At 39.5% G+C, this 27,433-nt stretch overlaps 1 protein-coding gene across 1 annotated transcript in view; it reads right to left on the reverse strand.

The window, feature by feature from the left end:
• Positions 1 to 860: 860 nt before the first annotated feature.
• The window catches only part of LOC118557042, a 42,566-nt gene continuing 15,993 nt past the window's right edge, over positions 861 to 27,433 (reverse strand). Inside the window, exons 4-8 of the mRNA XM_036125926.1 lie at positions 9,687 to 10,268; positions 9,479 to 9,595; positions 7,734 to 8,185; positions 2,059 to 2,296; positions 861 to 909 (exon numbers count right to left, since the gene is read on the reverse strand). Coding sequence (XP_035981819.1) covers positions 861 to 909; positions 2,059 to 2,296; positions 7,734 to 8,185; positions 9,479 to 9,595; positions 9,687 to 10,268 — 1,438 coding nt within the window. The remainder of the gene's footprint in view (positions 910 to 2,058; positions 2,297 to 7,733; positions 8,186 to 9,478; positions 9,596 to 9,686; positions 10,269 to 27,433) is intronic.

Below are 27,433 nucleotides of genomic sequence, written 5' to 3' on the forward strand. Positions count from 1 at the left end.
TGGCCACAGGTGTATAAAATCAAGCACATTGGCATGCAGACTGTTTTTGCAAAGATTTATGAAAGAAAGGGTCGCTCTCAGGAGCTAACTGAATGCCAGAGTGGAACGTTGATTGGATGCCACCTGTGCAACAAATCCAGTCGTATAATTTCCTCGCTTCTAAATATTCCACGGTCAACTGTCAGCTGTATCATGAGAAAACTTAAGTGTTTGTGTTTAGCTTTCCATTAAAACTGTTCTTGGGAGTGTATGTCTGATGTGTGTTTCAAACAAAACATCCTGTGTTCAGGCAAACTCTTCTTTTTTTCGTTTATTGAAAAAGGGAACACAAAAAAATGTACAATTTATTCCACAGTTTAAGCTTTCTTGCCAAACATGTTCAATGAACTTCTGCACTTCCTCACTTATCGTAACATGGTCAGAGAAACCGTGCACTCCTCTATGCAGCTCTCTCCCCGTGCCCAATCACCAAACTTAATTATAGCTGCAAGCTCTTGTTTCCAATATTTCTCATGGCTTCATTAGAGCTCCATGTTTTGTGGTGGTCCAACTGTCAGCTGGAGGTCCCAGAGAGGGCTCAGGTTATGTGACCACATAACAAATTAAAAAAAAGATCCATCAGAGAGGAGCAGCTGCTTCCAGGCAGTAGTTCCAGTGAAGTGCAACACATTTCAAGCTCTCCAGATGCAGATTTTATTCTATCAGATCTGGTGATGCTAACATACAGGATTCTTTGTTCTGATGGTTCTCAAACTCCTGTCATTTCCTGCTTTGATTAGATAAAGTCATGTCCAGGTTAAATGAGTCAGGTTAATCTGGATGCAGCAGAGGAAGAAGAAGGAGGAGGATGAGGATTTTCTTCAGATCTTCATGTCCTGGGACTCCATCTTGGTGAGTATCTTCTTCACTCTGAGGGTGGTGAGGCGGGGTTATGAGTCCAGCACTCTGAAATCAGCTTCAGTATAGCTCAAAGGCACTAAGTAAACAACATGACTTCAGGAACATGTTTTCAGTGTCCAGCACAGTTTTCAACTCTTGATCCAGCTAAGAACCAAGGGTAATGAAAGAACTTCAGGCTTTAATTAGAACATCTTGGATGATTCGAAAGGAGGATTCTCCACCTACGGTCTCACCTAATCACTGTTCCAGAGTTTGGACACTGTGGGCGGAAGTCCTTTAACACAAACCACCTCCAGCATAGGAGGGTTCAGAGGTCACCATGTTGAAATACAACAGCTGGTAGCCCACCATGATACCTGAATAGAGACAACACCTTTAGTGAACAGATCCTCCTTTTGTTCTGAGGAGTTCTGTTCAACTAAAAAAAAGTCATCCTGGTAGCAGTATTCAGTTCTGAAACCAAAACCATCAGAATTCTCCAACAGGCTTCAGTTGGTTTTAAGGTAAACCAGAATAGAAAAACTGAGCTTAGATTAAGAAGAAACATTTCCTCCATACTGTTCAAGTGATTTCGCCTCCCTTTAGTAAGACAGAACACAGGTTTCTCCAGCTGGGTGGAGAGGAGCTATGCCCCTCCCCCACCTGTTGCTATGAGCTGTCAGTCAGCTGTGTATCATGGCGGATGTTAGACCTAAAGTGATCCAGCAATGTTAAAACATGATCCCAAATTGTAAAGAAAAGTTTCCTCAAGTCATCAGATCTGTTCAGTGGCTCGGCAGAAAACACCCAACAGAATCAGAAACTGGAGATGTGATCATTCATTTCCAATTAGGCATGTTGGTGACAATGTGGAAATAATGAAAGAACGCTGATTATCTGAAGATCTTTCTTTGGAGGTTTCGTGGCTGGTTTTAAGTGTTTGGCCCACATGCAGGACACAAACGGCAGCAGGGATCAGTTTTAAAGGATTTATTTAAACAGAAGATCAGTGTACGACGACAGCGGGAACGAGGGCCGACCAAGACGCGTTCAGACGCTGCAAGGGAAAGGGAGACGTCAGAAGGGGTTGATGGAACCTATCAACGTTAGAGTTTGGCATAAGCTCACCACTGGGCGCAGGAAACCGGGCCGGGGAGGATGGAGCAGACTCAGCCTTGCCTGATGGAGCTGGTGGCAGGTGTCTGAGTGACCGGCGGGTGCAGGCTGAACGGAATCCGAGCAGCGCTGGAGAATCCAGAGGTCTGGGAGCAGCAGGAGTAACCAGGTGAGTCCCGAGGGGCTTCAGCTTGGAGGCTTGGCACGGGGAAGGGATCCGAGGAACCGTACTGAGCGGGCACAGGTGACTTCAAGAGGGAGATCCGCCAGGAAGGGCGATCAGGGGAGCTCGAAGTGAGACCTGGAGAGCACAGAGAGAGGATCAGTTTGTAGAAAACTGGAGATCTGTCATAGACAGCGGCCTTTCGCTTACCACTCAGGTTAATACTCTGGCATCCTCCTGCTGTCTGTGCGCAGTTCTTATAGCGCGGCCCGACGCTGCTGAACCAACCGTAGGTGTGCGTGCCCCACCCACCAGTCAACCGCAAACACCTGTGGAGGGAAGCAGAGAGGACAGGGCCGGCAGAACTGCACGGCTCTGCTGGCTGACTGTGACAGGAGGACTGTGAGAGAACCGCCGAGACCGATGATCCAGCAGAACCTTCAAAAAGTTTTTACTGTTATTGTCTAAATGTTAAGAATTTCCCCTCTAACTACAGAATTTTGGGAGGTTAACTCTATCCAGCTCTCATCTAACAGGACAGAGGTTCCTAAGTCTGTCGGGTGCCTGGTCCAGAATTCTGGGTTATCTATTCAAGTAGGCGTGGATGAATATTCGTCTGGCTGCTAACAACCACCTTCCTTCCAAGCGGCACACCTCCATCTTCTTATTGCCATTTAACCTCTTAGTAGCCTTGCCGTGAGGAGGATTTGCAACCCACAGCCGTTAGCAGCTGCTATTCCTCTTTTTACCAACATGAACTTGGTATGTGAGCTAGAAAAAAAATTAGTGACTCGGAAAATAATAAATCACCAGGTTGTTGTTTAAACTAGGTTTAAAAACCTAATAGTTCCTGAAACGAAACCATTACTATTTTACAATCATCATAGAACTCAATGATCAAAATGACTAATAACTCAATGTCCTCATATTCTTTAGCGTTTTATATTTTTCTTTAATTAGCTATGTTTATCAGGGTGAAGTACTAACAGAAGCAAAACAATCACAAGAATATAATTTATTTAACTAAGCTTACGCTCCTACATTTGCTGATACTAATGAACTCTAAATGAAACTTTGATGAGCAGAGGATTTGTCTTTTCTTCTCATCCGGTCCTAATCCTCTGTGTAAGTTGACTTCCTGGACAATCCTGTGTATGAGACAATGGTGGACTGTGGTACTTCCTGATGAAGATGCTTTCCCCTTTTGGTCATCCTTGCCTTCCTAACCCCCATGGGGTAGACTCCTCAGACGGAGGAGGAGACCTTCTGGGTTACCAGGAACTCCAATAGGCAGGTGTGAACACTTTTGGCACATGACCTTTCTTGCAATGGTCCTAATAAAACATTACAAAACTGTCTTCTTAAGTTTATTTGTATTGTTGCTAAGATGCTGGAACTTTTTGAAAACTTACCTTGAAAATGCTTGAAAAAGTGATTGAACTGTCCTGTGGGAAAAGTGTAGTGTCACTGGAGGGACAATGGAGGATATTTTTTTTTAAATAAGGAGGAGTTTTACACTTGATATTTATTGAGAAATTTCTAAATTATCCCAGCTTTCACATGCATTGTCTATTCTCTCTTCCTGTCTCAGGATGGATCCAAACTTTCAAACCATGTTCCTGTTCCAGGATAATTCAAATCATGATTTTTATAAAGGAGTTCAGCCATCAGCCGAGGATGTCGGACTTCCTAAATGAACTGGAGGTGAATGTTCTGCAGTTGGACAGCATTAATAAAGGAGCAAAGAACTCCAGCTTTGTAGGTAGCTCTGTAGGAGCAGTCGGCAGCGTACTCTCCATCGTTGGTTTGCCCTTGATCCCAGTCAAAGCAGGAGTGTCTCTGGCTCTGACCAAAGAAGTTACCAGCGGAGTCAACAGCAGCTGACTCTGCTGGTGGGCATTAATCGCACACCAGATGAAAGCCAGCAAAGTCTTCTAAAGCCTCATGGTAGATGTGATGAAGCTGCAGGATTGCCTGGAAGAGGTGATGCAACAAACAATCACCAAAATGGAGGCAAGTCCACAGGATTTCCCGAGGGACAATGCCTTCTCCAAGTCCACAGAGCATACGTAGACTGGTTGAGCGAACTCCCATACACCCACCAGGACCCTACTGAGGGTGGAGACCTAGTCCAGAAACCCTGAATAGACTATTAACAGGGAGGCATACAGGGGTGATCCCTCTATAGTTGGAACACGCTCTCTGGTCTCCCTTTTTGACTAAGGGGATCACCACCCCGATCTGCCAATCCAGGACAATTGCCCCTATGTCCATGCAATATTGCAGAGTCATGTTAACCAAAACAATCCCACGACATCCAAAGCCTTAAGGACCCATAAACAGTTAAAGGAAATGTTAGCAGCAACATATAGTGTCTCAATATTTTCTTTTTTCTGTCACATTGGAGTGCAGACCATGACGCTTCCCACACCACGTTCCACTGGATTACTTTTATTATCTCAGGTGCAGCCATGACACAGCATACACCTTCAGTTTGGATGGTTATTGTACTGATCTTATGTTGTTAGATTTCAGTTAAATAAAAGATAAAACTCTGCACTTTCTTAGCTCTGTGCAACCAAAAAGATAGATAACAATCTGATCACAGGGTGAAAACACATCAGACATCCTGCCTGCAAGGAATATCTGCTGCATGTTGTGGGAAATCATTGTTCTCTAAGTCAGTCAATTTGCAGCTGTTGCTTAGGATGTGTAGTGTGTAAGCGTGAACATGTTAATTTTAGACACTACAAATAATTTTATAATTGAGCGCTCACAGCCCTCTATGTTCTCAAGTTGATTGCACAATTCTTAACGCACAATGCTTTATCAAAAAAATTGAAATCAGGTTTTTAGCTTAGTAATACTTGTTTAATATTTGTGATGGTCTGAGTTATATGACCTGAACTCGAAGTTGAGATGAATCACAAATTTAGTGACTCGACTTAAGAAAATTACAAAAGGCTTTTGGAATTTAACCCAAATAACGATAATACTTGATATCTAACACTAAACATTAACTGTGAAACATTGTTGGATGATGGACCCAGTCCAAAAATGTTCAAGTACAAAGCCCCCTGTGATCCTTAGACAAAGCCAAATAATTTAAAATTAATTCTAAATTGGGTTGCCAGTTTATTACAACATCAGAAGTAGAAGTGACAACTTTGCATTCTACAAGGACCTTTGGCCGTGCATTTCTTTAGATTTGCTGTTTTTTTATTGGCTTTGTTTAGAATGTTTATTGACTTATCTTGGCCTTATCTATTCATTAAATTAATGCTGGTTAATTTACTCACTTGTAGTATCTGATATATGATATGAAAAACAATAAAACATTATTTCAACTACAGTAAACACATACACAAACATGAAATCACATTGCAGTTGCCTTGTTTTAAAAATGTTTAATGGCATAGAAATGCATCTTTGGCTTAACGGTTATATGAAAGATTTAAACAAAATACTATGATAAAATAAAGTTTACACTAAAGCACACAACCTTGCCAAGCGTTTTTTAATCATTTACATAACCACAGCCAAAGCTATAGAAAAAAACTGAAATAGTTCAGTCAGTCATCAAGAAAGAGTAAAATCATGAAAAATACTAAGATATTAAACTAAAAGCTAATTAAATTTGTTTTTGAAGCACATCTTGAAATAAATGCTCAGATTTTAGGTCCTTTCATACTTTACAAAAAATTAACTAATGCAATTCCTTTAATGACTACTTTTTAAAAATACATGTTTGTTACAGAGAACACAATGACATTCTTAATCAATTACAGTTTTTGTTGATTGCTTTGACCTGTTTGAAGAAACTGGCAACCTCTAAGTTTTCAGCATCACCACCTCAGCAGAGCAAAAGACACCTCTTGCAAATGAGTTAACCCATTCTCATTGGTTTGACACATTTTCCCCACCCTCTTCCAAAATAGTTAACGCAGATGTCATTCATGCAGTCCAAACTCCATTGCTTTAGCTGTGGTAGCAAAACAGAAACCATATGTTCCAAGCTCTAAGAAACTTCTTGATTGGAATGAAATCACTGAAGCACCTGTTTGACACTTCTTTACACAATTTTTCAATTTGCAATCAGTATGCAGGCTTTACGTAAAAGGTACCATGTTTTGTGTTGTTCTTTGCAAGCATGGATGGTGTAAGGCAGATGAGAGTCAAAGAGGTAGATGGGTCAGGGGAAGAAGATTATGAGGAAGAGGAATCCATGTGCAAGGTGGCGGTGTAGCTGGAAGGGCTCAAGTTACAGATGAAATTCAGGCAACTACGATTGATCATGTGGTAAATGATGGCCTTTCACTTAGAGGGGAGGGACAAAGAGTCCAAACTTTTCTCAATAGAAACACGATTGCATCCATTGTTAGAGTTTTTAGACGGGAGAGCAGGTATTGCTGCTATACAGTATATGCAGATATGTCTGTATCTATTCCTATAGAGGAATTCTTCAGTGCATGGAGATGGAAGGTATATGATCACTGCCCCTATAAGCAGATGCCCTTGCTCAATGCAATGACTGCTGCTGCCCATGATATAGATGCAGAGGCATGTCAAGGATGGATCAGGCATGCAAGAAGATTTTTTCCTAGGTGCATCTCAAGGGGAAATATTGAGTGTGATGCAGATGAGGCCATGTGGCCTATTCATCAAGAGAGAAGAGACTAAAAGAGACAGACAGCCCTAGTCCATCAACTGCGGTCAGTCATTGAAGAGGAGTGGACCGACAATCCACAGGCCACAATCACCAACTGACTCTCTGCCAACTCTCTGAGATGTGTTGCTCTGCGTGAGGCAAATGGTGGTCACACCAGATATGAACTGGTTTTCAGACCCCCACAATAAAGCACATTTTAGGACCTTTTACTGTGGCCAGTCTAAGGCACACCTGTGCAATAATCATCCTGTCTAATCAGCTTCTTGATATGCCACACCTGTGAGGTGGGATGGAACATCTCTGCAAAGGAGAAATGCTCACTGTCACAGATTTAGACCGATTTTTCTACAATATTTGAGATAAATTATGTTTTTTATGTAAAGAAAGTGTTACATTTGGTTCAGTGAAGTTATACTTTGTCTCCTAGATAAAATGGCTCTTCGAGAATATTTCTGTTTTCTTCTTTGGTCAGGCTGCTTTCACAAAGTTGCAAAGAGTTATGGATCTTGTCCCATGACTCTATCTGTGAACGAAATAATGCAACTCGATCTGTGAGGAACGTTGAGACTTTAGTCTTGCTGTCTTTGAGCACCTTCTTGCTTTCTTTGACAGTAGAAAAGACATGCCTGCCAGCAAGGAAGACCTCAGCTCCAGTACCAAGAAGTTCCTCTGACAGAAGATCTTTCACCACACTCTGACCAGAATCGGTAACATCTGAAGTATCAGGAGCATCTGAGGACATGCTCCGTGATGTAGTTCCATCACCCAGCATGTGCTGGGTTGAAGGGTTTTTACTTTTCCCTGCAACCATTTTTTTTAAAACAGAAGCACCACTAATCATGGCACTTCCTAAGGGATTTAATTTAACAACACTCTTGCCTAAGTTCACCAAGACTTTTGTCTTACTTGGCTTCAGATTTACTGTCGAGTGTTTCATCCCTTCATCCAGACAATCCTGGATCTTTTGGAAAACTTCCATGAAACTTTGGAAAGTTTTATTTGCCTTATTCTGAGAAGTATGATTAACTCCAGCCTTTGTTAAGGTTGTTACCACACTGTTGGTTTCACTTGCTACCCCCATCACTGAACCGAGAAGTGTCAGCCCTAAAGATGCTCCACCTGTAAATGGTGTTAACGCGACACCTGCAGCGCTGAGTGCATCTCCAGTTGTTTTCACTGAGCTGCCCGTCAGATTGGAGATCTTTGCTCCTTTGTTCATACTGTCTAACTGATCAGCACACTGCTCCAGGTCATTCAGAAACCTTAGCATTTTATCCTTATTAGCAGCAAATACATCGATGAAACCAGATGAGGGGACTCCCTGGAATAGGATCTCCATCCGAAAGTGCTCATCCATCCTGTGGAAGAATTTTTTTAATTGTTAATTCTGTATAAAGATGAGTAAAATTTGTCTACCTGGTTTGTGATCAAAATTAATTCAAGAAAATTTACTAAAACATACAAAGTAGCTCGTAGTGACACCCATATATCGTAGTGACATATATATATATATATATATATATATATATATATATATATATATATATATATATATATATATATATATATATATAAAATAGGTAATAAAGTATTGTTTATATTGCATGATAATGTCAGTAGCCTAAAATCATGCAGACGTTTGCTCGTGTGATGCCAACTCCTTGCTTTTGATTGCTGTAGGCTTCACCTTCCAGGCTGATATGTAACAGCACAATTCAAAGTCCACCTATTTGCACCATGATGCAGGGACAATTTTAACTTTCAACACTCCTTCTCCTCCCAGAACAGATGTGCTGCTGCTTGTTTCCTTTTTTTGTTACTCTTTTTTTCTTCATTTCATGTTGGTCATTTTGCCAAATATGACTGCTTTATACAAGCAGGGAACCCCATTAAAAATGCTGTCTGGTGAGTGTGCATTAATATAAAATACATGTCGTCGTAAAATGTCTGGCGAGCGAACATTAAAATTCTGATGAGGATCTAAGTAAGGTGATCCAAAACATTTTAATTCGTGACAAACAATTAATTTAGCTAGTTTTCATCATCATGACACAATTTTCATAATCCAGTCTAATTTCTCTGCTTTGATCTCTAAGAGTGCATTTCTGTTATTTTGTTTTGTTTTTTCTCGTACTGTCAACTGATCAAAGCTCTTGAAAGACAGCGTCAGACCTAATAATGGGGTTAACCACACCTACTCACTAAAACTTCTGTCATCTTACTCAGACTCGGTCTCACCAACTATCTGAATCACTCTTAAGCTAAGACGCCTTGGTGGGAACTTTTAGGCTAAGATAGGAGCTTTCTGACAAATACAGCATTTTCATAACTGAAGGTAATATTTTATTGTACTATAAAAAAGCTATGTTTCTGAAAAATGCATAAAACCCCTCTTTAAACTCGTAACAACAGAAAATAAGACTGAAAAAAATAATAGAATTGTGCTAAAATATTGTCCCCTTCCTAAAATAATGGCTTAATAGCATTTATTTATTAATTATTTTTTTTTTTTTTTTGCCTAAAGTGATTTCTCCCACAAAAAATCACTCCCTTTTTAATACCTAAAGGTGGTTTTGGCAAAAATGTAAATAAAATTAATAAAAAAATCCATATGTCATTATTTTAGGAAGGTGACAATATGTAAAACTTACCTGATCTTGTCAAGACGCTTAATGTGATATGTCATCTCTTGAATACTATTTTTACACATATCATCACAATCCACAACAATTTCTTCAGTTATTTCCAAGCACATCTCAAATTTAAAGCTGTGAAAGACAACTTTTTTTTTGTTATTTTTCGGTTTAGAACAACAATAGAGTATATTATCAGTATTAAATAAAATTAATGAAATTTTACCTTTTCCCATGATTTTCACATATTTCCTCAATGGCTTCTATGTATTTTTCCAGTTGTTGTCCAAGAACCTTTAGATTGTGAAGGCTAGGAAGGAAGAAGGACTTTGCATCTCTTTTGAACTTAAGAAGCAAAGGACTGACTTGCTGTGCAGTTCTGATCACAGCTTGAACTTCTTCATAGCAGAACTCCTCAGGAAGGTATACAATCTGGTTCTCAGTGAACACATGTAAGGAAGTGACTGCCAGCTTCTCCATGGCATCCAAGAAGATGCTGAGTTTCTCCAGACCTTCCATTGTGCCTTTCAAAACTTCAGTCAGCCACTTTTCTAGTTCTGCAAGTTTGCTCTCTGGATCATTCTGAAACTTTCCCTTGATGTGTTTACCAATGGATTTCAATCCGCCCTTTGACTTGGTGAAAGTGGTATCAAGTTTGTCAGCCATTTTATTAATTCTTATCATTGTCTCATGCTCTTTCTTTCTGCAGTTGATCCATTTAGAGATCCCCAAATAAAACTCTTTCACTGTTACCATGTAATTGAGAGTTTCAGTAATATAATGCAACAAGGCGTTCTGCAGCGACCACCTGTAGGACAGAAAACATAATTTTGATTGTGCATGCATACAAAAACAAATGTGACAAAGGTAAGCAGCTCTAAAAGTGTATGGGTTGTAGATAATCAATATTTTTATTAGAGTGTTCAACATGTTTTCTATTAGGAATAGGTTTCAATTATGTAAATTTTCTTGGTGGCTTCTAATTGGTTGCTTTAGAGAAAAAAAAACAGAAAACCTCGATGATACCAATGAGATCACTTATATGCAAATGACTTATTGGAATGATGTCCTATGAATTTCACTTTTGTGATTTTTTTTTAACTATTAGTGAATAACCCAGGCCAGGACTGAAGTGTCTGAGTAGTTTCTTTTACCAGGGTAGATTAAAGATGCTCAAGGTAAAGAAAAAAAAAACTGTTTCCTGAATTGGAAACTGCAGTGGAAAGCCAAATACACCTTTGAGGCATATTGTACGATTTAATCAGTTCTTGGAATTTATTTTACATTATTTATTTGAAAGTATATTATAATGATTTAATGATGTGTTTATTTAATTTTGTGTCCTTTAATCATCCATATAAGTAAGTTAGAAGAAGAAACGAGTCATTCCTTTATCTTGAAAGAACCACATTAAGGAATTGTTGAGAGCAGCTCTCGGCTTCTTTAGATTGGAAAAAGATTCAAGAAAATAAGATCATAGATTTTCAAAATGCATGCATTCACACATTTTCTTTAAGGATTTCTTTCAAGGATGTTTTGGTGTTAAGTTTGTTATCAGAATTAGTCCCTGATGTGATTAAATTCTGTAAACAAAGATATTTCTTTCTTTACCTTTCTGCAGACATTTTGTTGGTTTTTATTCCAGACAGTCTTGTTTTGTGTTGAACTCTTCAAAACTGCTTCTTGAGGAGCTTCCTATAACTACATTAATGTAGCTGGTTTCACTTTCTGCCTATTTATCCCAAGGCACACCTGCTTTATAGTCTCATTTGCATGTTTTATTATTGTTGCCTAGTTAGAGCAGCGGCACAGCCTGCAAAATGCTTTAATGCTGCCATTTTCTTTCCATAACCACGTTGTTACTCTGAAGGTCAAAAGCTAAGTAGCATATAGTAAAAATATTTTTAGAAAGTTACTCTGAGATCCTTTCCAGGTTTTCAAAAACTTGGTTCTAAAGGAAAAGTCCCCTTGTTAATGTTGTTATCATTAACAAAGGGACTTGGTTTTAAACAAACCTAGCATTCAAATAAGTTGGAGCAATAAAAAAGACAATATAAAGCAAAATTCTATGTCATTTGACACTGTTGACTTCATTATAATATATGTTTGACTGTAGTGTAAACAAAGTGACACGTGTTTTCCTGATGGGATTTAATACATATACAGAAAAGTATTTCCCCATAACATATCTATTTTGAGGTTTTTTTTTTTATGTTTCAGATCATACGTTGTTACTAAGCTACACAGAGAACCTTCTATCCTCATGGAAAAAAACATGTCCAAACCATCCAGTTTCGTTCAGTTTCAGTTGAGACAATTCAACAGAAACCCATATAATAAATTTTGATCAACGTGACAAAAGCAACTCAAAATAGAAAAGCAGATGATTGTACATAATTACTTCCATGAATGTACAAAAGCATTCACAATTTGCTCAGAGGAATGAGAAACTGCTTTTTTGATGGACATAAATGACAAAATGATTTGAAGATGGTGCTTTGAGAATTTGAACTCTGTTCTGAGAAATGCACCAAAATCAACTGAGCAAAACTAAATTTCATTCACTGATGTAAGTCAAATTGAATCTTTACTATCAGGAAGTCCACAAAATGCAGTTCAAAGTCTTCAGCTGATCCAAAATGCTGCAGCAAGAGTTCTGATGAAAATCAACAAGAGGGATCATATTTCTCCAATTTTAGCTTCCCTTCATTGGCTTCCTGTTAAATCAAGAATAGAATTTAAAATTCTTCTTCTAACGTATAAAGCCTTTAATAATCAAACTCCATCATATATCAGAGCTCTGATTACCCCGTATGTTCCTAACAGAGCACTTCGCTCTCAGACTGCAGGTCTGCTGGTGGTTCCTAGAGTCTCTAAAAGTAGAATGGGAGGCAGATCCTTTAGCTATCAGGCTCCTCTCCTGTGGAACCAACTCCCAGTTTTGGTCCGTGAGGCAGACACCCTGTCTACTTTTAAGACTAATCTTAAAACTTTCCTTTTTGACAAAGCTTATAGTTAGAGTGGCTCATGTTATCCTGAGCTATCTCTATAGTTATGCTGCTATAGGCTTAGGCTGCTGGAGGACATCAGGGCCTATTTTTCTCACTCTACTAAGTCTTACTGTTCTCCAGTTTTGCACGACTGTTGTCATTTCAGCTTTTAACTTTTTGCTCTCTCTCTTTTATCTTCATAGTAGGTACACCTGGTCTGGCGTTCTGTTAACTGTGACATCATCCAGAGAAGACGGCTCACCCGCTATTACCATCTAATGTAGAACAGATTACTGGATCAATGTGTGCTTCTGTGCTTTTTTGTCTGTCTTGCTGTGTCTCTGCTCTGTCTTGTGTAACCCCAGTCGGTCGAGGCAGATGACCGTTCATACTGAGCCCGTTTCTGCTGGAGGTTTTTCCTTCCCGTTAATGGGGAGTTTTTCTTTCCACTGTCGCTTCATGCTTGCTCAGTATGAGGGATTGCTGCAAAGCCATGTACAATGCAGACGACTCTCCCTGTAGCTCTACGCTTCTCCAGGAGTGAATGCTGCTTGTCGGGACTTTGATGCAATCAACTGGTTTCCTTATATAGGACATTTTTGACCAATCTGTATAATATGAATGAATTTGACTATGTAAAGTGCCTCGAGATGACTTATTTCATGAAATGGTGCTATATAAAATAAATTGAATTGTCATAAATTGATATCAGAAGTTTATGAAGCCATGACACCCTCATCTAGTTAATTTCATGTAGTTCTTAGGCAGAATGTTTTCTTGTTTGATGTGAGTGTTGCAGTTTCTATATGAGCTGGAGAAATCAGCTGTTCGGGTAGATAAGATAAATAAAGGGGCAAAGATCTCCAATCTAGTAGATTAGTGGGTCCTAAGGGAAGAGAAACTGTACGCCCATATTCCCTTTATCATTAGTTTGCTTTTCAGCAAATTTATATATTTTTGTAATCCTAACTGTCAAAAACTAGGAAAAGCTTTGATTTAATTTCAGACAGCGATAAGAAGATGGTACCTCATTATATAAAGCGAGTACATTTCTGATTTCCACTGTCCATCGACAAAACAATCGAAAGTAAAAGTATTAAAAGCCTGTCATAGGAGAACAAACCTGCAAGCTGCTGCTTGTTATTGTTAATTAAATAGCTTCATCTGTGTGCAGCAACATTCCCTTTGGGAAAATTTAGACTGGTACATTAATGCAGGAAAAGATCATGTTGACAGGAACAAATCTCAGGATCACTATTACTCAATTTATTCTGGGATCACTTGGGATCAGTCAAGTTTCTTGCAACAGGTCAGAATTGGAATCATCCATTTTTAAATTATTCTTGATGGATGGTGAAATAATTTATCCATAATCAAAATGCAAACTATACAAAATACATGGACAGGCCTTCACAAATCTGGAGGACTACTGACTGTAAAAGATTGTCAGCTGGCATCAGAGAACTGACCTAAAAAATGTATTTCTGCTGAATGAAAAAGTGAATTCTGCTGAAGATGAAAGAAAAAAGGTGTCTGGATGCTGGGCTTAGTATTTTTATGATTAAAGTATGCAGAAGATCAAAGTTACAGTAAATTGCACAAAACCAATTGGCTTTTAAGAATAATTAAAGTAGTTTCACTGCTCTGTCAAACATCCTTACTTGTTTATTTTTATTTTTTATTTATTCTTAGGCAGAACCAGGAGTTATGGGGTGTAACATCCTTATTTCACAAGGTTTAATTTGAACATGAGCGTTGCAATTTGTAGGAATCTGCTGTTCATGAAGATAAGATTACTGAATCAGTAACTGATTAGTGGGTCATAAGGAAAGAGAAACTAAAATTATTGTAAAAGTAAAGCTTAAACCTGCAGCTTTGATTATCTGACAGTGTAACTGCTTGATAAAAAAGAAGACTTGTTTCAGGAAAATAAAACACATTAAACCATTGATCTTAATCACGTCATCTTGCAGAAGATACAAACGCTGGGTATTTTAGTTTTGTATTATAATCCTTTCAGTTGCTTTGGCTTTTTTCAGTGCCAATTAGGTAGATTAGGTTGATTTCAGTCTTAAGTGAAAATGTATAATTTATGTTTAATAAAATTACATAGTGATTCAGTAAAGTAAATCAGATGAAGCAAACAATGTAGTCTCAGATTTTTAATGCCTTTTGGTCATAATTCAGCTTAGACAGAGTTATGGTTACTCTTTCCTAGAGTTAAAGACAGTTGACTACGATCTAAACAGGGTTATAATATTATTCAGGCCATTTTGCGGTTTGTCTTTAGAGTGAAGCAGATTATATACAATTTAAATATTAAAAAAAGGTTTAATGTTAGTAAGAGAAACATAAATGTCATTACAAAGCATTTTGGGATTTTTTGTCATTGTTGAAGTTAAAGATGTAAAAGCTACCACTGAGATATTGGAAATATGTATCAAGCATTTGACTATAAGCATTCAACTATTACCCTTTCAGTAAAACATGTTAGTGTAAATTGGCAAGTTTCGCTTTCTGATGTAAATGGTGAATAAATAATCTGCCAAAGCAGTTTTAATAGAAAACATTTTTTTTGAGAAACTTCACACAAATCAGACTCTACTGCTTCACCCTAATTATCTGCCTCAAAACTGAAAGTGAGATGTGGTTTATCAGGCATATCTGATGCCTGATATGAAGCTGAGACGCAAGTTAAATCTGGAAGTGTTCCAATTAATCAACAGGCTGTCTGTTCAACCCAGCAGAATAAGTTGCCAGCCCAAATTGTAAAGAGCTGAAAGAGGAAGAGAGATAAAGAAGTTTGTGACAGTGAAAAGAAAAATGGCAAATAAAGCAAGCGCATATACGCACACATTATGATCGAATTAGCAGGCAGAAAAAGACCAGGATATACACGAAGCCTATAGCATTTTGGGTTTTCTGTGAATAAATGTTATCCAAGTTGTACCTTAGACTTAGACAACTTTATTGTCATTTTGTATGAACAGAGTGCATACAAAACAAAATTTCGTTGTTTACAGCTTACAACAGTATAGTGAGATTCCAGGTTGAATAAGGCAACATTTGCAATATAAAGTGCAGGAGTGATCAGATGTAACAATGCAGGAGAAAAATAGTCTGCAGAAGAATATTCAACCATTGTTTATGTGCACAAATAATGGTGCAAAAAGGCATTTGTGCAAAAATGCAGCAACGTTAAGTTATGTACTATTTAAAAGGATAACAAAAGTTTGGCAACGTTGGTAATGCCAGATAAGATAAGATAGGATAAGATAAGCTTTATTGATCTCACAGTGGAGAAATTCACTTGTCCCAACGGCTCAATAGTCAAAAGTCGGAAGAAGGTGTCAAAGTAGGTAAGTAGAATCAGTTAGATACAGTTATACAGCTATATACAATTCTGTACACTCCTATGTATAGATAGGTTATTGCACATATATTATACACTTTATACAGGATTATTGCACAGGCTTATTGCACGGGTTGTAGCACCTTGTATAAATAGGTTATTGCACATATGTTATTATACTCTTTCTACATGATTATTACACAGGCTTATTGCACGGGTTATAGCACCTTGTTTAAATAGCTTATTGCACATAAGTTATTGCAGTTATTACAGTTATAATAATAATGATGCAACTGTGATGCAGAGTCCAGTTTACAGTTCAACAGTTCAACAGTCTGATGGCAACGGGGAAAAAGCTGTTGCAGAACCTGGTGGACCTGTAGCGGATGCTGTGGAACCTCTTCCCAGTGGGCAGCAGGGAGAACAGTCCATGGTGGGGGTGTGAGGGGTCACTGACGATGTTTTGGGCTTGGGACACACAGCGTTGAGATGAATTGTCCTTAATGGAGGGAAGAGGAGCCCCGATGATCCCTTCTGCTGTCCTCGCCACTGTCCTCATGTTCTTCCAGTCGGAGGCACTGCAGAAAACCCAGGCTGGTACCACATTGAAGGACAATTGTTGTGTTGACAGAAACAAAGAGAACCTTATTTAGGATGTAAATAAGGTTACCATAATAGTTATTCAGGTAATTTGGTTGTTTTTCATTACAGTAAAGAGGATCATATAAATTTCAATATCAAAAAAGAAAAGCTCTTATGTGAGTAAGAGTAACAAGTGTATTGGGATTTATTTTCATTGTAAAAGCACATATGATAAGGATTGCAACTGCTTTTGATGAACCCCTTTTGTTTTGAAGTTTTGAAGAAGATATTGCTGGATTTTTGCAAATATGTATATAAAATTTGATTATAAGCACTCAACTGTTAATTTTTCTGTAAAACTGTGAAAATTGTCATAAATACGAGATGATAACTTTGTATTTCTGATAAGGGTTGTGACCTAATACTCTACCATAGCAGCTTCAAAAGAAAACTAATAACTTTTAGAAACTTCACACAACTCAGCCTCGACCTGTTAGCCATCCCACCTGCCCTATTCCCTACTAATCTATATAAAAGTTAAAGTGAAATATAGTCTATTAGGCAGACATACACACGTTAGGAAACATTCACTGATGAATCAACCCTACTTATTTGGAAATAAAAGAACTTCAAACTGCTGCATGTTCCTGTAAATTTAATTGGATCTTAGTTTGTTTGCATGCAGAAGGAGGAAAAATCTAATCTTCTCTCGTCATGCAGGGGTTGGCAGTGTTTTTTCAGCTGCACAAAAACCTGCAAATTTTGTGTTTCTCATTTTCTCATTTTTAACATGAAAATGCATACCGTGCTGGACTTAAGGGAATTGTATGGTTTGTTTTATATGTATCACATTGCAAATGTATGGCTATGCAATTCCTGTTAAAAAAAACAAATAAACAAAGTTTGTAAAAAAAAAATAAGAAAAAAAAGAAAAAAAAAAGAAAAGAAAATGCATACCGTGCTGAAAACATGCTTGTAAGTTGTTGGTTTTTTTTATATCTTATTTCACATGGATTGAAGATATTTGCAATAGAAACTACACAAAAAACATCGGAGTAGAGGATGCCATCATCTACCTGCTGCAGCGGGCGCTCACCCACCTGGAGACCACCGGGAGCGCTGTGAAAGTCATGTTCTTTGACTTCTCCAGCGCTTTCAACACCATCAGACCGGTGCTGCTGAGAAGGAAGCTGGAGGACGCTGGGGTGGACAAACATCTAGCTGACTGGACCATCGACTACCTCACTGACCGCCCTCAGTACGTGCGGCTGCACGGCCTCAGTCAGAGGTGGCACTCTGCAGCACCGGGGCCCCGCAGGACACCGTTCTATCTCCGTTTCTTTTCACCCTTTACACCTCGGACTTTACTTACAACACGGACAGCTGCCACCTTCAGAAGTTCTCTGATGACTCGGCCATTGTGGGCTGTGAGTCTGAGGGGAACGAGGTGGAGTACCGGTCGGTCATCACAAACTTTGTGGACTGGTGTGAGAAGAACCATCTGTGTTTAAACACCAGTAAGACCAAGGAGATGGTGATGGACTTCAGGAGAAGACACCCACCTCACTCACCTGTAAACATCCAGGGGCAGGACATAGAAACTGTGGAGAGTTTCAAATACTTGAGTGTTCACGTCAACAATAAACTGGACTGGACTCATAACACCGACGCTCGGTATAAGAAGGGCCAGAGCCGGCTCCACCTCCTGAGGAGGCTGAGGTCCTTTGGTGTGAGCAGGCCCCTGCTAAAAACTTTCTATGACTCTGTGGTGGCCTCAGCCCTCCTCTACGCTGTTGTCTGCTGGGCTCCTGGCAGCGCAGAGAGGGACAGAAAGAGGCTGAACAAGCTGGTGAAGAAGGCCACTTCTGTCCTGGGCTGCACTCTGGACTCTGTGGAGGAAGTGGCTGAGAGGAGGGTGTTGCCCAAGCTCACATCCATCATGGACAACACCTTCCACCCCCTGCACCAGACTGTACAGGAGCTGAGCAGCTCCTTTAGTGCCAGACTAAAACATCCTGCGTTTAAAAAGGAGCGCTACCGCAGGTCATTCATTCCTGCTTCTACCAGATTATATAATGCTGCAATATAATAGTAACCATAACTGTAATAAGTAATGTGCAATAACTAACGTACAATAATATGCAACTCATGTAAATTCAATCTCTGGACTATACATATAACTGCATAATTGTTACAATCACTGTAACAAGTGTTTTGCAGTAACTATGTGCAATAATGTGCTGTGTTATATTATTGTGTTATATTACATATTATTATGTTATAAATGTCATTCATTCTTGCTGCTACCTGATCATACTCTCTGCTTTATAATTGTAACTATTATAGTAATTACTGCAACCATGCACCATAGCTGCAACAATAACTGTAATAACCTATGTGCAATAAGCTATTTCAATCAATCAATCAATCAATTTTATTAGTCAACTGCTATTTGCATTACAATCGAAAATTCAGTTCCAGTACAACCGTCCATCACATACACTTTACAAACATTTTGGGGGAACGATTGACTGAGGCCTTGCATTGCCAGGAACACAGCCAGTCGGCCGCTGCTACATGAGCGCAAGCCGTTAGGTTGCGTTCCCCAAACTGCCCCAGACCCCGCTTTACACGGGGTCCCCAGGCGCTGCCCTTGAGATCTGTTGAAAAAAGATTTTACACTGGGGGAGTAGAGGGAGATAAAAAAGACAGATGCTGCACAATTTGTGTTTCCACACAAAAGTGAAGCATCCGACAAAAAAAAACTCATTTGCACGAAAAGCACAATCAATGACTAGACACATATATGCAGAAGGTAAACATTTGAGTTCTGGTCGGGTAAAAGTCATCTGTATTTGTGAGCATATGTGTGTCTGGGTGCATGTTGTGTGGAAATCTGTATGTCCATGAAGGCCGTCCCTCCGGCAGGCAAGTGTCCTTGATGGAAAGTCTATCACTTCGCAGCTCCAGCTTGACTCCTCCACAGATGTCAGCAAGGAAGGTGGGGGGGGCAGGGGATTTGTGCGATGTCGCCATAACAACTGAGGGAGAATTTGATAGCGGGGAGTCATACAAACAGGGGGAATCGACCAATCCTGAGCAAGCTTTGCTCAGCTTTATAAGCTGATGTAGCCAAGAGTTGCACACTCTCGAGCGTCCGGAAATCTGCTCGTTTCGCATTTTTGTGCCTATAATGACCAGTGCTGAGGCTGTAAATATCACTCTGCCTTTTAGATTAAATATGTTACAATGTACTATTCTGTTTTGAGGACATTCCTTCAAAATGTTTCTGTAACAAGTGGAGTTCATTCAAGGGAAAAAGAATCGGGGTCCTTTAGGCAGTTGCTCGTCCAGAAATGTTTCATGCGGGGGGGGGGGGGGGGGGGGGGGGGCAGATGGGGACACTTAAACTCTTGGGGTGGCACACTGAAAGTAAAAGCCATAATTTCAGGATTTTATTCTGTTGTACTAAACCTGCCTGTAGAAAACTATCAGAAAGACTTAAGTAAATGCCTACTGATATCCTTTGATTTAATGTTTGATTTTTAATGTCAATAATGATCTAATATGCATAGACCAATAACATTACAGTTAACGTTATCAGTTGAACAGTAATTCCTTTTTATTGTGTAATTATATTAGGAAAAAGGTGTTCATTTATTCATTTATTGAAAAACAAAACAACAAGTAGGGGAAAGTAGATAGTGGCAGATACAAATAAAAGCGCGATAGAAGGTCAAGAAGAGCAGCTGCCTTGCTGGCTGTGCATAATGGGATGAAAGGCTAAACAAGTGCTACTGCAACTTACACTGGCCAGTGGGGAGGCCAGGACATGGAGCGGGGCCATGGCCACCCCTGGCCACCACCTCGTGGTGCCATTGTCACTAGGTTGTGGTGCCTTCTAACTATAGCAAAAAAAAAAAATTTGGGGGAAATCTTAATATTACCATAGTGCCTTTTACGTGTTGAGAATCTGTTGCATTTAGCACAAATGCTTATAACACTAGAGTTTAAACAGATGTGATGATCCTCATATTTGTAGAAGGCAAATCTTCTCGGTATAATGAAGTAATCAGGGCACCACGTAAAATAAACAAATGCGTCCATTTTCAGTTTTAACGTGACAGAAAAAGGACACGTTGTTCACTTTGTCGTCATATTATGTTTGACCATGTTGTTAAATGTCATCACGTGATCTTGTTTTGCTGTTGTTCTCCCTCGTCATTTCGCTGTGCTGTTACAACATGTCATTCTTACCGTCATCGGGCCGTGTGGTCACGTTACGTAGTCATGCTCTGCTTTTACACTGCTGGGTGGGTTCCTGCTGCCGTCTGCTTGTGCTGTCACCTTGTTCCATTTGCCAGCGGTTGGCTGTTTCATCTTTATTTTTTTAATCTTTAATGTCACAACAGTAATACCGCCAGCGTGAATAACAATCTTACTGTATTTACGCTTATCCTTAGCCAGCAGTTTCAGGTAAGATTCTATGTTGCCCGTCTGGCCCCTGGCAGGCATTTAACTATGGTCCCTGGTGTCTCTAGTGCCACGTTTCTGACTATAGAGCTCCCAATAATCAGGGTCGGCTTCTCAGCGGGTGTGTCACTGAGTGGGGAAAATTTGTTAGAAACGCAGATGGGTTGGTGGAGACCTGGGGGCTGAAGTTTAGAGCTATGCTTCCTACGAACTGTCACCCAGCGGGCCTGGTTACCTGGCTGCTCGGGTGCTTCTGGAGGACCGCTACATAAAGTAACTCTATGTGGCTCCGCGCTAGCAAAGGGGCGGCAATCAGTCTTTCCCCTTCCTGGGAACTATCATCTCCCAGGATCTAAAGTGGGAGCTGAACATTAACTCCCTCACCAAGAAAGCCCAGCAGAGGATGTACTTCGTGTGGCAGCAAGAAATTTAACCTGCAAAGGACAATGATGGTGCCAATAGGCATTTTGGTGACAGTGTGGAAATCATCAAAGAACGCTGATTATCTGAGGCAGAGGAATCTCTACTTCAAGGAAGATCTTTCTCTGGAGGACTGTGAGAGACAGAACGCTGAGACAATGTCTACAAATTGTTTAGAGTTTCATATTTTTCTTTAATTCTTTTAATTCTTTAAAATTTATCAGGGTGAAATACTAACAGAAGAAAAACAATGATCAAATCACAAATATAAATATAATTTATTCAACTAAGCTAATGCTCCTATTTGCTGATACTAATGAACTCTAAATGCAACTTTGATGAGTTGAGGATCTGTCTTTATTTCTCATCCAGTCTTAATCCTCTGTGTGTTGACTTCCTGAACCTCCTGTATATGAGACAATGATGGACTGTGGTACTTCCTGATTAAGATGCTTTCTCCTCCGGTCATCCTTGGTCTCCTTGCCCCCGTGGGGTAGACTCCTCGGACAGAGGAGGAGACCTTCTGGGGTACCAGGAACTCCAATAGGCAGGTGTGAACACTTTTGGCAAATGCTAGAATCTTCTCGTTTTTGACATAAATCTGTCAAGCACTGAAACTTCTTGGGTGACAGAAATTTGTCAGTTTATTAACAGCCAAATCCACTCTGGTCTTATTTTTTTCCTTCCTCTTCTTTTCATAAACATGAATGCGGTTACCTTATTGTGACTGATACTTAAACATTAGAAGTATGTATGAGCAGCCAGCAAGCGGAAACACGTAAGCAAAGAGCATGGACACTGGCGTGAGCCTGTCAGAATGCTAATTATTGTTTTAACCTCCTTTTTGTGAATACATAATGTATTTACTACTTTCAGAATGGAAGGATGATTTTACCCAGCACCAACTAGTTGTAATGTACAATAATGATTTATTATGAGTTTAAAAACATCTCTATTAATCTTTTTTAAAATTTAATAAAACTGTTGAACTTTTTCTTAAAAAAAAAGGCTAATGAAGTTGTTCTAAGTTTATCACAACCTTTTAAAGTTTATCAGAAAATGTTACTAAACGTTTGTGTGAAGGGAAACATTATTAAGATTAATCATGGCTGGAAAGCATGCCTGGGTTTGAGTTTAAATCAGTCACAGATTGGCCGGCCGCTGATTCAGCTGAGCGTTTCCTGTGTTACTCACTTGGCAGTGTTGCTTTACATTATGCTCCCCTCCATATAACATGAAAAGTAACTTGGGTAAACTTCACAAAAAGCCAGTGAAAATCAACTTTCACTGTCGATGCCCCCGTAACCGTTCTGCAAACTTTGTAGCTGCATTTTCTTTATGTCGATATCGTTTTCATTAGATTTTGTGAGCATTAAAATCCTTTCCCTGTTTTGTTTTACTTCACAAGCATCTTGCACAGGGGTGGCACAACCTGGGACACTGCTGTGTATTGTGATTGACAGCTGACATGGCTCTGTGACAACTAGGATAGAACGCTACAGGTTATGGGACCTACACCAGTATTAGTCTGGGACTAGTAGAGTCATGATTTTTGTAAAGGAGTTCAGCTACCATCAGCCGAGGATGTCAGAGTTCCTAAATTAACTGGTGGTGAATGTTGTCCAGCTGGACAGCATGAATAAAGGAGCGAAGAACTCCAGTTTGGTAGGTAGCTCTGTAGGAGCAGTCGGCAGCGTCCTCTCCATCCTTGGCCTGCCGTTGATCCGTGTCAAAGCAAGAGTGTCTCTGGCTCTGACCAAAGAAGTTCCCAGCGGAGTCAACAGCAGCTGACTCTGCTGGTGGTCGTTAATCACACACCAGAAGAATGCCAGCAAAGTCTTCTAAAGACATGATGCAACAATCTATCACCAAAATGGAGGCAAGTTCACAGGATTTCCCGAGGGAAACTGTCTAATGCCTTCTCCAAGTCCACAAAGCATATGTAGACTAGTTGGGCGAACTCCCATACACCCCAGGACCCTGCTGAGGGTGGAGACCTGGTCCAGAAACCCCGAATAGACCTTAACAGGGAGGCATACCAGGGTTATCCCTCTATAGTTGGAACACGCTCTCTGACCTCCCTTTTTGACAAGGGGGACAACCACCCCGCTCCAGAGCAATTGCCCCCGATGTCCACACAATATTGCAGAGTCACGTTAACGAAACAACACCACCACATCCAAAGCCTTACGGACCCATAAACAGTTAAAGGAACTGTTAGCTGCAACACAGTGTCTCAATATTTTCTTTTCTCTGTCACATTGGAGTGCAGATCACCACACCACGTTCCACTGGATTACTCTCATCATCTCAGGTGCAGCCATGACACAGCACAGACCTTCAGTTTGGATCGTTATTGCACTGATCTGATGTTGTTAGATTTCAGTAAATAAAAGATAAAACTCTGCACTTTCTTAACCCTGTGCAACCAAAAAGATAGATAACAATCTGATCACAGGGTGAAAACACATCAGACATCTTTCCTGCAAAGAATATCTGCTGCATGTTGTGGGAAATCTTTGTTCTCTAAGTCACTCAATTTGCAGCTGTTATTTTGGATGTGGTGTGTGTGAGCATGAAAAAGTTAATTTTTACACACCACAAATTAAGATAAGATAAGATAAGATAGTCTTTATTGATCTCACAATGGAGAAATTCACTCGTCACATCGGCTCATACAAGAAGGTGCAGAGTAGGGAAGGTGCATTCAATTATATACAGTGAATCTTCATATATACAATGGATCAGAAAGAATACCAAAAAATACAAAAAAGGAAATAGGAATGGGCATATGATGTCTCATTTACATTCTTAGTGGTCTATATATATATATATATATATATATATATATATATATATATATATATATATATATATATATATATAAACATATCTATATACTCAAATATATACATATATCATAAATTATTTAGTCTGATTAATATGAGCGCTCACAGCCCTCTATGTTCACAAGTTGACTGCACAATTCTTAACGCACAACGCTTTATATCTATTTAAGATTCGCTCAAAATAAAGAACATGGATTTTCGTTGAATTGAAATCAAGTTTTTAGCTTAGTTATACTTAATTAACATTTCTGATGATCTGAGTTATATGACCTGAACTCAAGGTTGAGATGAATCACAAATTTAATAACTCGACTTAATAAAATTACAAAAGGCTTGGCACTCAACCTGGAATTTAACCCAAATAACGATAATACTTGATATCTAACACTAAACATTAACTGTAAGAGATTGTTGGATGATGGACCCAGTACAAAATGTTCAACTACAAAGCCCCCTGTGATCCTTAGACAAAGACAAATAATTTAAAATGAATTCTAAATTGAGTAACCAGTTTATTAGAAAATTAGAAGTAGAAATGACAACTTTGCATTCTACAAGGAACTTTGGCCTTGCTTTTCTTTAGATTTGCTGTTTTTTATTGGCTTTGTTTGGAGTGTTTATTGACTTATCTTGGCCTTATCTATTCATTAAATTAATGCTGGTTAATTTACCCACTTGTAGTATCTGATATATGATATGAAAAACAATAAAACATTATTTCAACTACAGTAAATACATACACAAACATGAAATCACATTGCAGTTGCTCTTTCTTAAAATGTTTTCAATGGCATAGAAATGCATATTTGGCTTAACAGTTATATGAAAGATTTAAACAAAATCGTATGATAAAATAAAGTTTACGCTAAAGCACACAACCTTGCCAAGCTTTTTTTTAATCATTTACATGAACACAGCCAAAGTTATAGAAAAAACCCGAAATAGTTAATTCAGTAATCTAGGAAAAAAATCATGAAAAATACAAAATAACTAAATTTGTTCTTGAAGCACATCTTGAAATAAAAGTTCAGATTTTAGGTACAAATTAAACAATGCAAATCCTAAATAACTAGTTTTAAAAGTACATATTTGTTACAGAGAACACAATTACATTCTTAATCAATTAAGAGATATTAATACAAGAAGTCACACACTGAATCATAAGTGTACAAATGATATCAAACTGATCCTTTTTTTCATTTTAGTTAGTGAAAAACTGCAATGGGAACTGAATCAGTATAATTGTGACAGATGTTTTTTTTTTAAATCTGTCTACCTGGAAAATCTTCCACTTTTATTCTATGTAACACTTTAGTTATACACTGAACAAAAATATAAATGCAACACTTCCATTTTTCATGAACTGATCTCAAAGACATTCTCTATACAAACAACATAACTTCTCTCAAATATTGTTCACAAATCTGTCTAAATCTGTGATAGTCAGCACTTCTTTAGATAATCTATTACACCTTGCAGCTCTGGCATATCAAGCTGCTGATTAGACAGCATAATTATTGTACAGGTGTGTCTCAGGCTGGCCATAAAAAGGAAATTCTTAAATTTGTTGTTTTATCACAGAGCACAAAGTTTTGATGGAGCATGCAGTTAACTTGCAGACTTCAGGGATCTTGACCAGAGCTGTTGCCCATGAACTGAATGTTCATTGCTCTACCATAAGCCATCTCCAGAAGTGTTTCAGAGAATTTGACACCACATGTAATCACACCAGCCCAGGACCTCCACATCCAACATGGCCCATAGTTGGATTTGTTATGAGCTGGCGTATGTCACGGACATCGAACATAGCTGTATTTCATCAATGGCATTTTGAATGCATAGAGATATGGTGATGAAATCCTGAGGTCCATTGTCATGCCATTCGTTCTCAACCATCACCTCATGTTGCAGCATGATAATGCACAGCCCCATGTTGCAAGGAATTGGACTAAATTCATGGAAGCTGAAAATATCCCAATATACCCAGCATAATCATCCGACATGTCACCCATTAAACATGTTTGGGATGCTCTGGATCTACTCTCCCTTAGAGATAGGGTGAGGAGCTCAGTCATCCGGGGAGGACTCAGAGTAGAGCCGCTGCTCCTCCACGTCGAGAGGAGCCAGTTGAGGTGGCTCGGGCATCTGGTCAGGATGCCTCCTGGACGCCTCCCTGGTGAGGTGTTCCGGGCACGTCCCACCGGGAGGAGGCCCAGGGGAAGACCCAGGACACGCTGGAGGGACTATGTCTCTCTGCTGGCCTGGGAACGCCTTGGGATTCCCCCGGTGGAGCTGGCCCAAGTGGCCGGGGAGAGGGACGTCTGGGCCTCCCTACTGAAGCTGCTACCCCCGCGACCCGACCCCGGATAAGCGGAAGAGGATGGATGGATGGATGGATGGATGGATCGGCATATATGACGGCGTGTTCATGTTCCTGCAGATGTCCATCAACTGCGGTCAGCCATTGAAGAGGAGTGGACCGACAATCCACAGGCCGCAATCAACAACTGATCAACTCTCTGCCAAGGAGATGTGTTGCTCTGTGTGAGGCAAATGGTGGTCACACCGGATATGTTCTGGTTTTCAGACCCACCCAATAAAGCACATTTCAGGGCCTTTACTGTGGCCAGCCTAAGGCACACCTGTGCAATAATCATCCTGTCTAATCAGCTTCTTGATATGCCACACCTGTGAGGTGAGATGGATTATATATGCAAAGGAGAAATGCTCACTTTCACAGATTTTGAAAGATTTGTGTACAATAATAGAGATAAATTATATTTTTATATAAAGAATGTTTAAAGTTGAGTACAGCTCATGAAAAAAGACAGCAAAAACAAAAGTGTTGCATTTATATTTTTTTGTTCAGTGAAGTTATTCTTTGTCTTCCAGATAAAATGGCTCTTTGAGAATATTTCTGTTTTCTTCTTTGGTCGGGCTGCTTTCACACAAAGAGTTATGGATCTTGTCCCATGACTCTATCTGTGAACGGAATAATGCAACTCGAGCTGTAAGGAACTTTGAGACTTTAGTCTTACTGCCTTTGAGCACATTTATGCTTTTTTTGACGGCAGAAAAGATATGCCTTCCAGCAGAGAAGGCGTCAGCTCCGGTACCAAGAAGTTCCTCAGACAGAACAAGATCTTTCACTATGCTCTGACCCAAATCGGGAACATCTGAAGTATCAGGAACATCTAAGGTATCAGGAACATCTGAGGTATCAGGAACCTCTGAGGTATCAGGAAATTCTGAGGTATCAGGAACCTCTGAGGTATCAGGAACATCTGAGGTATCAGGAACCTCTGAG

Source organism: Fundulus heteroclitus, chromosome 22, assembly GCF_011125445.2.
Source record: "Fundulus heteroclitus isolate FHET01 chromosome 22, MU-UCD_Fhet_4.1, whole genome shotgun sequence".
Classification (NCBI taxonomy): Eukaryota; Metazoa; Chordata; class Actinopteri; order Cyprinodontiformes; family Fundulidae; genus Fundulus; species Fundulus heteroclitus.